Source organism: Nicotiana attenuata, unplaced genomic scaffold (genome assembly GCF_001879085.1).
Source record: "Nicotiana attenuata strain UT unplaced genomic scaffold, NIATTr2, whole genome shotgun sequence".
Taxonomy (NCBI): Eukaryota; Viridiplantae; Streptophyta; class Magnoliopsida; order Solanales; family Solanaceae; genus Nicotiana; species Nicotiana attenuata.
Genome location: NW_017670459.1, coordinates 544,503 through 557,998, shown reverse-complemented (window position 1 = coordinate 557,998; position 13,496 = coordinate 544,503). Strand labels below are relative to the sequence as shown.

General features: G+C 40.2%; 1 protein-coding gene across 1 annotated transcript; it reads left to right on the top strand.

Moving 5' to 3' along the window:
* Window positions 1–1,360: 1,360 nt before the first annotated feature.
* Window positions 1,361–5,170, top strand: LOC109239737 (ras-related protein Rab11B). Its single transcript, XM_019406322.1, has 2 exons — window positions 1,361–1,776; window positions 4,397–5,170. The coding sequence occupies exons 1-2, from the start codon at window positions 1,553–1,555 to the stop codon at window positions 4,824–4,826; spliced, it is 654 nt and encodes a 217-aa protein (XP_019261867.1). The 5' UTR covers window positions 1,361–1,552; the 3' UTR covers window positions 4,827–5,170.
* The last annotated feature ends 8,326 nt before the right edge of the window (window positions 5,171–13,496 follow it).

Sequence of the window (13,496 nt, the reverse complement as noted above, 5' to 3'; positions counted from 1 at the left end):
ATTATCAATTTCAGCACTTGTATCCAAACACGTAACTGCTTATTTATTAAATCAGTTTCAGCACTTAAAAATGCTTTTCAGCACCTAATGCTTATCGGCTGATTCAAATAAGCTAATCCAAACGGGCTCTACTCAATTCAAAGGGCTGAGACGTAGTGTTGACTTATAACGGGGCATTTGCATCTACACCCGCTTTTTGGGTCACGTTTTAACTTGTGCTCGCTTTGCAAAAAAAATTGCAAACGTACCCGCTTTTTCGCGTAACTTCAGCATACGGGGCTGAAGTAGCAAAAGCAATCATGCAAAACTTCAGCATTCTAGTAGACAGGCTTGAAGTAGCAAGTGTACTGAACCAAGTGTACTGAAGTTTTTGTTTGTAATTGTTGAACTTAAGCGTAATAGCTGAAGTTTTGTTCTCTATTTGCTGAAGTTTTTGTTTGTAATTGCACTAAATAAGCTGAAGTTTTTTTGTCCTAGATTCATTAGTTTTGTCAATAAGCTTTTTCAAAAACTTCAGCAGAAGATGCTGAAGTTATTTAGTTCATTTGTAAAAACTTCAGCACTATATAGGCTGATGTTTTTGAAAAGGCTTTCTAACATACTAAATAAATAATCAGATTGCCAACAGTATCTAAATCATAAATTTTGGAAACAATAAACGTGAAAAGAACAGAATTATCATTATCTGCTAACTTACGTACGTGGAAATATTCACAAATTATTGTCTACTAACTTACGTAATTATTTTTTATAATTTATTTTTAAATAATCTAATAAACATATTTATGGCAATCATCCCATGAACTGAAGTTTCATAGCAGCACCAACAACAGCAGAAGAAAGAAGAAGAAGAAGAAGAAGAAGAAGAAGAAGAAGAAGAAGAAGAAGAAGAAAGAGGAGAATGAGGAGGAGAAAGGGGGCTGAAGTTGTTTAAAATGTGTGTACAAGTTAAAACTTTTTAAGAAAATAGGTATAGGTTAAATGGGGGCGACCAAATAGGGCACCCCGTGCAATTTTTATACTTATAACTAACCAGCATATTCCATTTTCACTACTGTTACAAGCTTTCAACTTTACACTGAAACATACTCCCTTCAATTACTCAGACTATATATTTTGTTTATCGAAAATTAAACTGTATGAAGTTTGACTAATATTTTAAAATATATTTTTTATAATATTGATATGAGAATAATTATAATTTATAGTACTTTTTATATAATTTTTTAAAATTTATATTTTAAAATATTATGTTGAATTAATCTAATTTAGCTTCAAAATTTAGTAAAAGACACTCGAATAACTAAAATGTACTATCACTTAAATTGTTAGCACTTTAAACTTAAAAACTCTCCCTTTGCCTGTGTCTGACACAAGTCACAATTCTCAAATGAATCATTTATTACCAGCTACCTTCTTAGTAGGAGCAGCAGAACCAGATTTTTAAACTTCAACTCTCAACTCTCTCTCTCTCTTTCTCTCTCTCTCTCTCTAAGTACACCCACATAATTCGTAATTGTATTTATACTGCAATTAAGAGATTAACATATAGATGGCAGGTGGGTACAGAGCTGAAGATGACTACGATTACCTGTTCAAGTTGGTCCTAATTGGGGATTCTGGTGTCGGCAAATCTAATCTGCTTTCTCGATTCTCGCGAAACGAGTTCAATCTTGAATCTAAGTCTACTATCGGCGTTGAATTTGCTACCCGTAGCATTCGGGTCGATGATAAGATCGTTAAGGCCCAGATTTGGGACACTGCTGGTCAAGAAAGGTTCTTTTTCTTTTCTTTTTTCTTCTCATTTTCATCTAATTTTCACTGTTATATTATGCTAGTCACGTGATAACGATTTGGCCTTAGTAACAAACAGCATGCTAGGATTTATTGACTGCAAATATTAGTTTTAATCTAGCACCCGAGGGTGTGCCCTAGTGGTCAAATGAATCCAAACAGCAGGTAATTTCTTCCCATTTGCCCAATCCTTGGTGGGTAGGCCGAAGTTACCCGATAGTTGTGCTGGTGGGAGGTAGCAGGTATCCGGTGGAATTGTCGAGCTACGGGTAAGATGTTTCGGGCACCACCGTTATAAAGAAGAAATTAGATTGAATCGTGCCTTCGAGTCCTGTGTCCTACTAACTAAGCCGGGTATTTCAGCGGAGAAGGATAGAGGGGTGGGCCGAGTTTTGAAGGTTGTGGTTGGTCATAAACGGAAAAATAGGTTGAATCTCGTTTGATCTACGAACGGTGGTAATCCCATTTTATAAGTGAGGCCAATCAACTGATCTCATTCACTTGAATTTTGTTTATAACGTTGCTAATTTGACTTTCTAAGTTGGGGTTGTTCAGGTTTTGTACAAATCTGAAATGCTTAGTTTGTTAAGTTCCAAAAAGAAAAAAACAAGTTACTAACTTTTTTTGAGTTTTTGCAAAATTTGAATAATTCGTAGTTCCACAGTTAAGAGAGAAAGTTTTGAAATTCAATTGGAGATATATAGAAGATAGAGTGCCTCTCGTCTAGATTTTTTCCTTCTTTTATAGGGTCCTTATTTTTTTTGTTTTTTGATAACCAAGAATTCCCCAAGAACCCGTAGCACACTGTTCGAAACTCGGTGGATAATGGGCCGCTCCTCTACCCTTCTCTACTTGGGGCATCTCCAACCTTCACTCCAAATCTTTACTCCAAAATAGAGTAAACTAACTCCAACCATTACTCCATTTTTACTCCAAAAAAGAATATTCTTTTTTATATTCTTCTCTCTCTTTTATATTATATTATTATCTTTTATTTAATATTTATTTTCTTATTTCCATTAAACAAATCCTATCTTGTATTTTATATTTGCACCTTTCATATTTGTGATGGTTATAATTTTTTTTATACAATTATAACTTATAATAAAATTAACTTACAATTTTACATAAAAATAATATATGCACGGAAATTAATTTATCAAAATTATACGCCAAATTAAGATGTAAAATTAATATTAGAAAGATATTACATAAACATAATTAGGTATATATAATATGATAGATTAAAAGGGTTAAATAATAGGAAATAGTGATGGAGTAGATGAATAGTGTCAATTTGGAGTGACACTATTCACCCTCCAAAATGGAGGCAAATTTAGAGGTGGGTTGGAGCAAAATTCCTCCATTTTTGACTCCAAAATGGAGTTTGGAGGCAAAAATGGAGTAGGGCTGGAGATGGCCTTAAATATCATGCTTTTAGAGGGTTCTTTTCCATGAGATTTGATTCTTATTTTCTTGCCCCGTCTTTGTGGTACCTTGTTTTAGTGTGTATAATATCTATCTCTAAGAAGGATGTGAGAATAGGATTGCACAGTCTTGCGGGTGGTACTATAGAGTTGCTTTTGGTAGTTAGTTAGCAAGTATACAACTTATTAGGGACAGACTTTTCCTCTGGGTCAATGCCTCCAGTAAGTTAGTGACTATGGGTTTCTTTTAGGCAACGACAAGTGTAGTTGCGTATCAAGTCATCACTGGTTGACCTGAATTTATTTTTGACTTCTCTAAATGACGACTTTCTACTTATTTTTCTTCTATCATGGTAAATTAGGCGTGGGAAACAAGTGACATCTGCACAGGGAACTTCCATATAGGTGTGATTCTTTTTTATCACAAAGGCTAATTTTTTTTTTTTTTTTTTTTTTTTGAGATTTTAAGGTATCAAATATGGATATTATCTTATCTCTAAGTATGGATAACTAAAGAATGGAGCAAATTTAGCTGGTTGTCACCATTATGTTTCTAGCAGGCTGGCTGGAACAGTTGGACATTGCGTTTATGGTTACTAGTCTATATTCTCCTAGCTAACATCATCTCATTGAATTATTAATTGACTCTTGCAAGAAACTTTTCTTCTTTTTAAAGAACGGGTACCATTTGCACTTTATCTATCAGGACAGTCGACTGATATCTACTTCAGCAGCTTAGCTGTAATCTCCTCATAATGCCATTTTTAAGTGGTGGTTCACTGTTGGAAAGTTACGCCTAGATGCTAGACTAAAGATGTTTTTACATGTATGAAGATGAGCTTTGTTCATGTGCTTGAAATAGTTAACTGCCATCCTGAAAGAACAGAAAGGGGATTTATTCTAAGAGTTCTTTTGTTGTGATTCTCTTAGGTTACCCTTATCTTGCTTGCTTTCCTTCTTTGCTTTTTTATTGTTTAACCTGTGACTTTCTTCTGCCAGCTAGCCTAACTCCTGATAAGTTCATTTTGGGGTTTGATTTTAAGTATGAAAATTTATGTTTGAAGTTCAATCTTTGGTTTGAACTCTGTTCTGTTCTCTTTGGTGTGGTTAAATTAGCATCTTATTAGATTAGTGGAGACTAATTAGAACTTTCTTTTCCTGTTTCGGAGCAACAGGTACCGTGCAATTACAAGTGCGTACTACAGAGGGGCTGTTGGTGCATTAGTAGTGTACGATATCACTCGACATGTCACATTTGAAAATGTGGAGAGATGGTTAAAAGAGCTACGAGACCATACCGACCAAAATATTGTCATAATGCTTGTTGGGAACAAGGCTGACTTACGTCATTTGCGTGCTGTCTCGACAGAGGATGCCAAGGCGTTTGCTGAAAGAGAGAGTACCTTCTTTATGGAGACTTCAGCACTCGAGTCCTTAAATGTTGAGAATGCCTTTACTGAAGTATTGACCGAGATATATAAGGTGGTCTGTCGTAAAGCGCTGGAAGTTGGGGATGATCCTGCTGCCTTGCCAAAGGGGCAAACTATTAATGTTGGCAAGGATGATGTTTCAGCTGTGAAAAAAGTTGGTTGCTGCCCCGTCTAAGCAAAAGATTAAGAAATCAGTGAGTATTGACTGCGATACTCTGCCTATACTTCCGAATGCTTATGCAAGCAGCAAATGCTCCTCCTTGGTTGCATTCAGTTTTGAATCTCTTAGGAAATATAGCATTATGCTCAACCTCATCTGCAGGATGATGGCTTTACTTACTTTATTCGACATCTTGAATTGTTGTATTAACTTACCTTTAGTTTGTACACTACTTTGTTACGGTCTTTGATTTTTGCATCTCTCATCATTTTCATACAATTCATGGCAAATGTTACAAAGAGATTTTCTACATGCTTATGTATGACATGTCGAAGGACACCTAAAACCCTTTGCAGAGAGATTTTCTAAAGAAGTAATATTTCTTGGATTGTTTGGTTAGTTGCCACTTGCCAAGTTATCTTACAGGAGAAAAGAATTTTGATCCAGTATTATTTGAGGCTCGGAAAATGACATCACTCGTATTGTATTTTGAGAAGGAAATCAAGGCTATTGCATTTTTTATAGGGAAAAATGTGATGACCCGCCATGTCATCATGCCATATAGGTGCCATTTGGCATATATTAATGCCATGTGGAAGCTTACATAATAGGAAGGCTAGCATTTGTAAGAAGATTTAGAGAAATATGGATATTTCCTTAGGAAGACCCTAGATCCTTATGGATTTGCTAGGAAAGTCCTTAGAATATTCTAGGCTTGTAAAATTTTTTAGAGAAAGGACTTACTTGTAAATATTAAGGACTTGTGGAACAATTATTATTTACACATAGCCCCTAGGTGATTAGTATAAATAGGGGGGCCATTCATTTGTAATTCATCAAGCAAACAATTCAAGTTCTCTCTAATACAAAGCTTCCTTTAACAATTCTCTTGTGTTCTTTCTACCATTCTCTTAGCGATCTTGAGTGTAGTAAGGCTGACTTGGCATAGCAAGAACGTGAGCAAGTTGTGCAAGACCGTGAGCGAGTTGTCAAGTGCCACACGTGTACTTAGTTAACAACAAAGGACATGATAACGTGGTATCAGAGCGAGGGTTTCAACTAAGGGAATGGCGAAAGACGGAGAAATTAACGCTGCCAACACCCAAGCCAACGTCATCCAGGATGATGCTGGCAAGAGCGGCCGTGGCAAAAAAAGGAATGCCACCAACAAGAGCTAGGAGGTGCCACCCGAGGTTGTGTCAAACGAAGGGCTTACATCCCAAGAACCATCTGCCACTGAGGCGAGCGAGGATGAAGTGGAGGTCCTGCCCGAGGACGTCTCGCTCGGTAAAGAGTGGGTGATGAAGATGAACGCGGGGATGGACGCCGTGGAGATCTTTGGCCAACGCTTGGGGAAGGTGGAAGGCACCCTTAGCGTTCTTGAGGGGCACACTCTTGAAGAGATTGAGAGTATCCGAAATGACTTGGAGGGACGTACACAGACCGAGATGGAACTAAGGCAAACCATCACTGCCTTAGAGTGCAGACTCGTGGAGGCTTTGAGTACTATCAATGCTATGAAGGCAAAGATAGATTCACTCGAAGAGCATGTCAATGCTGGCGTGACCGAGGCAGCCAACAATGTTATGGTGAAGAGAGAGGCCAAGATCGAGGCTCCCAAACCCCCGGTGTTCAAAGGTGTTCGTGATGCACAAGAAGTGGAAAACTTCCTTTGGCACTTGGAGAACTACTTCAGGCATGGAAAAGTGAGGGACGACGAGTCCAAGATCAACACTGCGGTATTGTACCTCTCAGAGACTGCCATGCTTTGGTGGAGAAGGAAGATGGCCGACGTGGATAAAGGTCTATGTACTATTAGCACATGGGATGAGTTCAAAGCCGAGTTCAAGCGACAGTCCTTTCCAAACAATGTCTTGTACGAGGCAAGGCAAGCTTAGGGAATTGAAGCAAACAGGGAGCATACGTAACTATGTCAAGGAGTTCACTACCCTTATGCTTCAAATCCCCAACCTGACTAATGATGACTTGTTGTTCCACTTCATGGACGGGTTGCAAAATTGGGCTAAGCAGGAGTTGCAACGCCGACAAGTCACTGATATAGACCAAGCCATAGTGGAGGTCGAATCATTGATGGATTTCAGGCATGACAAGCACGACAAAGGCAATGGCAAGGAGTCAAAGGTTAACAATGTCAAAGGCGGGGGAGATCGTGGCAAAGGCAAGGAGATACATCAACAATACTCCAAGAATGGTCATCAGGGCTACACCGAGAAGAAGGCACAGGCGAGAAGAAGGGATGCTACATATGCGGAGGGCCGCACGGCTTCAGGAATTGTCCCGACCTAAAGAGCCTCAGCACCGTTGTCCGTGAACGAAAGGAGCAACCGCAAGGAGAGAGTTCGGGAACCGCATAGTTGGGTATGATCGGATTATGTGGTGCTGTCACAAAGCAAGCTATCCAACCTACCGAGAATGGCAATCAGTACGTGGATCTCACCATCAACAACAAGCCCGCTTGTTCAATGGTGGATACTGGAGCAACTCATAATTTCGTGACTGAGGCTGCCGCAAAGAGACTAGAATTGAAGCTTTCTCCAACCAACTCTCGCGTCAAGACCGTGAATGCCGAGGTACAAAATGCTCGTGGGGTAGCTAATGGAGTAGGTGTCAAATTGGGAGCTTGGAAAGGTATGACAAACTTTACCGTAACCGTTATGGATATCTTTGACATCATACTGGGGCAAGAGTTCTTTAGACATTGTCATACTTTGATCGACCCCTACCTCCAACGTCTCTTGGTTATGGAGCGAGAAGGAGCTTGCATGGTACCTACAATGGCTATGCCACACTGACAGATCCAAGCACAAATCTCAGCTATGCAGGTTGTCAAGGGGATCAAAGAGGGGGAGCCAACGTTCGTCGCAACCATTGCAAGTCTAGAGGAAGACAAGAGTTTTCAAGAGACAGTGCCGCCTTGCATAGAGAAGTTGCTTGAGGAAAACAAAGATGTCATGCCCGAGGAGTTGCCTAAGCACTTGCCGCCTAGGCGAGAGGTGGATCACAAGATTGAGTTGGAGCCAAGGGCTAAGCCACCTGCATTTGCCCCATATCGTATGGCACCGCCCGAGCTAGAGGAGCTTAAGAAACAATTGAAAGACTTGCTGGATGCTGGTCACATTAGCCCATCAAAGGCACCTTTCGCCGCACCAGTATTGTTCCAAAAGAAGAAGGATGGATCGCTGCGCTTGTGCATAGACTACCGAGCACTTAATAAGGTTACAGTGAAGAATAAGTACCCGATCCCGCTCATTGCTAACTTGTTCGATAGACTTGGGCAAGCCAAGTACTTTACCAAGGTGGATCTTCGAAAGGGCTACTACCAGGTTCGCATTGCGGAAGGGGATGAGCCAAATACAGCATGTGCGACGAGATATGGAGCCTTTGAGTGGTTGGTGATGCCCTTCGGATTAACCAATGCACCGGCCACATTTTGCACCCTTATGAACAAGATTTTTCATCCTTACCTTGATCAGTTCGTGGTAGTCTACCTAGATGAAATAGTCATCTACAGCAACACCTTGGAGGAACACACGGAACACTTAAGGAAAGTTTTCCAAGTCTTGCAAGAGAACGAGCTATACATCAAGAGGGAGAAGTGCGAGTTTGCACAAGCAAAGGTGCACTTCTTGGGCCATCTCATTAGCAATGGCGAGCTACGCATGGACGAGGCTAAGGTATGTGCTATCCAGGAGTGGGAGGCACCTACAAAGGTAACGGAGTTGAGATCCTTCCTTGGCCTTGTTAACTACTATCGCCGATTCATCAATGGCTACTCAGCAAAGGCTGCACCATTGACTGAGTTGCTGAAGAAGAAAGCCATGGGTCTGGACAGAGCATTGTCAAAAGGCGTTTGAACACATTAAGGCAACTGTTACAGAGGAGCCAGTCTTGGCATTACCCGACTTTGCCAAGACATTTGAGGTGCACACAGATGCCTCAGACTTCGCCACTAGGGGTGTCCTGATGCAGGATAAGCATCCCATAGCGTTTGAGAGCCGCAAGTTAAATGAGACGGAGCGGCATTACACTGTGAAAGAGAAGGAAATGACTGCCATTATGCATTGCCTTCGTACATGGCGACATTTTCTGCTCGGGTCAAGGTTCGTGGTCAAGACCGACAATGTGGCTACTAGCTACTTTCAGACGCAGAAGAAGCTCACACCAAAACAGGCTAGGTGGCAAGACTTCTTGGCCGAGTTTGATTATGTGCTAGAGTACAAGCCGGGCAAAGGTAATGTTTTAGCTGATGCCTTGAGCCGGAAAGCCGAGCTTGCTGCCATCACTTCAGCAACTTGGGACATTCGTGAGGCTATAAAATAAGGCATGCAACATGATCCGGCAGCCAAACAACTTATCGAGTTAGCCAACCAGGGCAACACGAGACGTTTTTGGGTAAAAGACGGCCTATTGCTTACCACGGGTCGGCGGGTCTACGTGCCTAAGTTTGGGACATTAGACGGCGGATCATAAGGGAGAGTCATGATACAATGTGGGCTGGTGTTCCAGTCCAACGTCGCACCAGGGCCTTGGTTGAGTCCGTCTACTATTGGCCACGCATGCGAGATGATATAAAATGTTATGTGCAGACTTGTCTTGTATGTCAGCAGGACAAGGTTGAGCAACAACAGCCCGGAGGACTTTTGGAGCCACTACCAGTTGTAGAGCGTCCATGGGAGAGTGTGACTATGGACTTTATCACTTGCCTACCAAAGTCCGACGGTTATGGTACTATTATGGTGGTCGTGGATAGATTTTCCAAATATGCCACCTTCATGCCCGCCTCACCAGGTTGCACAGCCAAGGAAGCCGCCAAGCTATTCTTTAAGAATGTGGTGAAGTATTGGGGATTACCGAGGCATATAATCAGTGATCGAGACCCCCGCTTTACTGGAAACTTTTGGAGAGAGTTGTTCGACATACTTGGCACAAAGCTGCACTTTTCTACTAGTTTCCACCCACAGACGGATGGACAAACAGAATGAGTCAATGCCTTACTAGAATGCTACTTGAGGCATTATGTAAGCGCGCATCAGAAAGATTGGGCAAGGCTCCTAGACATCGCCCAATTCTCTTATAACTTGCAGCGGAGTGAGTCCACTAGGCGAACACCATTTGAGCTAGCCACAGGCCAACAACCACAAACTCCACATTCATTACCAGCTGCGTTCGAGGGAAAGAGTTTGGGGGCTTATCATATAGCCAAAGGATGGGAGGAGCAGCTTGACACTGCTAAGTCCTACTTGGATAAGGCAGCTAAGAAGATGAAGAAGTTTGATGATCGTAAACGGCGTCCCACGGACTATAGAGTTGGGGACACGGTCATGGTGAAGTTTAACCCAAGACAGTTCAAGGCACTACGGGGCATGCATCAGAATTTGATTCGCAAGTATGAGGTTCCATTTAAGATCGTCGCCAAGGTAGGCAAGATCTCATACAAGCTTGACATGCCATCGTATCTTAAGATCTACCCTGTCTTCCATGCCAATATGCTTAAGCCATATCATGAAGATAAGGATGATCCGAGTAGGGTCCAATCAAGTCGAGCGCCAATGACTATCACCGCCTCGCATGATCGGGAGATTGAAGCTGTTATGGATTACTAGGCCAAGCAAAAACAAGGGCAAAAAGCCACTGCTATGTTCCTCGTCCATTGGAAAGGGAAATCACTGGAGGAGGCCACGTGAGAACGATATGAAGACTTGTGGCAATTCAAAGATAAGACCCGAGAGTTTATGCAGCAGCATTGCGCCGCGGTCGTCGCAATATTAGGTGGGGGAGAGTGTGATGACCCACCATGTCATCATTCCACATAGGCGCCATTTGGCATATATTAATGCCATGTGGAAGCTTACATAAGAGGAAGGCTAGCATTTGTGAGAAGATTCTATAGAAATATGGATATTTCCTTAGGAAGACCCTAGATCCTTATGGATTTGCTAGGAAAGTCCTTGGAATCTTCTAGGCTTGTAGAAAATTCTAGAGAAAGGACTTACTTGTAAATATTAAGGACTTGTGAAATAATTATTATTTACACACTAGCCCCTAGGTGATTAGTATAAATAGGGGACATTCATTTGTAATTTATCAAGCAAACAATTCAAGTTCTCTCTAACACAAAGCTTCCTTTAACAATTCTCTTGTGTTCTTTCTACCATTCTCTTAGCGATCTTGAGTGTAGTAAGGATGCCTTGGCATAGCAAGAACGTGAGCAAGTTGTGCAAGACCGTGAGTGAGTTGTCAAGTGCCACACGTGTACTTAGTTAACAACTAAAGACGTGACAAAAAGGCCATTATTGCCCCTGTACTATTGGCATTTAAGCACGTTTGTCCCCCGTTATACTATACGTTCAATCCCCACCCTACCATTAACAAAGTAAGCAAAAATACCCCTAAGCCTAACGCTTCGTCGATGTGGCAGCCGACCCCATCTCTTTTTTCCAAGTCAGTTGCCAACTCAGCTGCCAACTCAGACTTCCACTAACTTTTAATCCCCAAACCCAACGACCAAATCAGATAATCCTTAAATTTATCTTGTGTTATTTTTTTATTTTTAAGATAAAGGGAATTTTGTGGGTCCCACTTAATTTTAAACTTTTTAACTCTTTCTTTTTCTTCTCCCTTTCTCCTCTGTTTCGGGCGTTATCATCTTCTCCGTCGAGTTCAAAATTCAACCAATCAACTTTGATTTCTATAGCAAATTCAGATCCTTTTGTTTTTATCATGTCTATAAAGAATGGGACTTCACATCAAGATTTTGATTGATGTTGTTCCCAGTGAAAAGTACAAGATCGTAGTAGGATTGAAAAACGCCGGAAACATCCATTACCACCCATGACAGACCCATGAAGATTTTAAGGTCGGCAGGAGGAATTTCTGCCACAAACAAAGGTTAAGATAAAGAAAATTCACCGATAATCTTTTGGCCAAATCTGAGAGTACTTCTTCACCGGCGGGCATTTTTCCGGCAAGACCACCAAAGATGGAAGAGATACTGGCCTGTCAATATATACGCACTACTTTGAAAAGTTAGTAGGCAATATTGTTCAATGTTGACAGTTTCAACCACTAACAATTTAGCTTATTGTCTCCCCTCATCGCATCTTTTTGACAAGCCCGCCGGAGTCTTGCCGGAGAAGCAGAAGAAGAAGATTAATGGCCTGTCACCTTTGGTATTAATCGTTATTAGTAGTCCTGGCATTTTCTACCCATTCAGAAAAAACTCACTCTTTTTCTAATTTCATTATCATGAACTTAAACAATCCTTGATGGGTTTTGAAAGCTTTCAGCTTGGTAGGGTATGGCGTTAGAGAAGCAGAAGAACTGATGTTGAAAAAAGAAGAAAGAGAAAAGTAAAAGAAAAAAGGAAAAAAGAATTAAAATAATTTATTGTGTAGTGAATTTACAAAAATGCTGACATGTAGTATTACGTGGCTATTTATTTGAGGGTCACGGGTGCCACAATGTCAAAGCATTAGGGTTAGGGGTATTTTTGCCTACTTTGTTAACGTTAGGGTGGGGATTGAACGTATAGTATAACGGGAGACAAATATGCTTAAATGCCAATAGTACAGGGGCAATAATGACCTTTTTCCCTTTATTATATATCATAAAGGGAAAAACTAAGTCAGTCCTGGACTTTACAAACAAATATCGCCTCCATATACAAATAGACTAAGTAGATTAGTATTGTCGGGCTTGAATTTGGCAGAAACCTTTTGGGCAACGATCACTTTTTAGTCCGCAACCGATACTATTTACATCCAGTGGCTACAAAATTGTATAAAATTGGTTAACATACAAAAATGTGTATATATATATATATATATATATATATATATATATATATATATATATATATACATACATATTTTTCAACTATTATTTTGAGAGTGACTATACAGTGTCATTTTTTCAATCTTTTCTTTTATGTTCACTGAGATTGAACAAATCAAATCATTAGCCACTCTACACTTGTAAAGCGACATTAGCTTGCAACGTCGCAAAGGGATAACCTTTCATCATATAGGACAAATGATTATCAAAAGGAATCAGCCACTGACTTTTGTGTTAGGATAGGTGACTTTTCCTTGGACCCTGCGTCAATACAGTAAATCGCTCTTGGTAGTATAGCAGAATCTTTGTGGAAAATTTCCCTGGTTTTTAGGCATCTAAGTTAGCAGTTTGTTTAATTGAATTCCTTCAAGATTTTGCACCTTACAGGAGGATCCTCAACAAATTAGAAAGCAATTATTAGAAGCAGTTATGTTCTCTTTTTTGTGCGACAATGACTTAGCTGAAACATTCTTGGTGTCTCTATATTAGAAAAGGAGATCACGAAGATCGTTACATTGTTGAATCTTTTATACATTAAAAATAGAAAGAAGAGAAATATTTATTATAACTTGTTTGTATATAGAAGAGTGGGTTTCACATATCTCCGTTAAATACTTAAAAAGAGGGAATTAATAATTATACTCTTTGAAAGATGTCAACGGAACAGGGAGTGTATTATGTATATCAGGAAATCAAATTACAATTGGAAATTAGAAAAATAAAGTGCTACAATTCATTCGTAAACTTGCACAATGCATGCTTTATGATAATGAACTTTTCAACATAAAAAATTTGAAATCATCAAATGTTTGGCTTAATAGCCCAGAAACC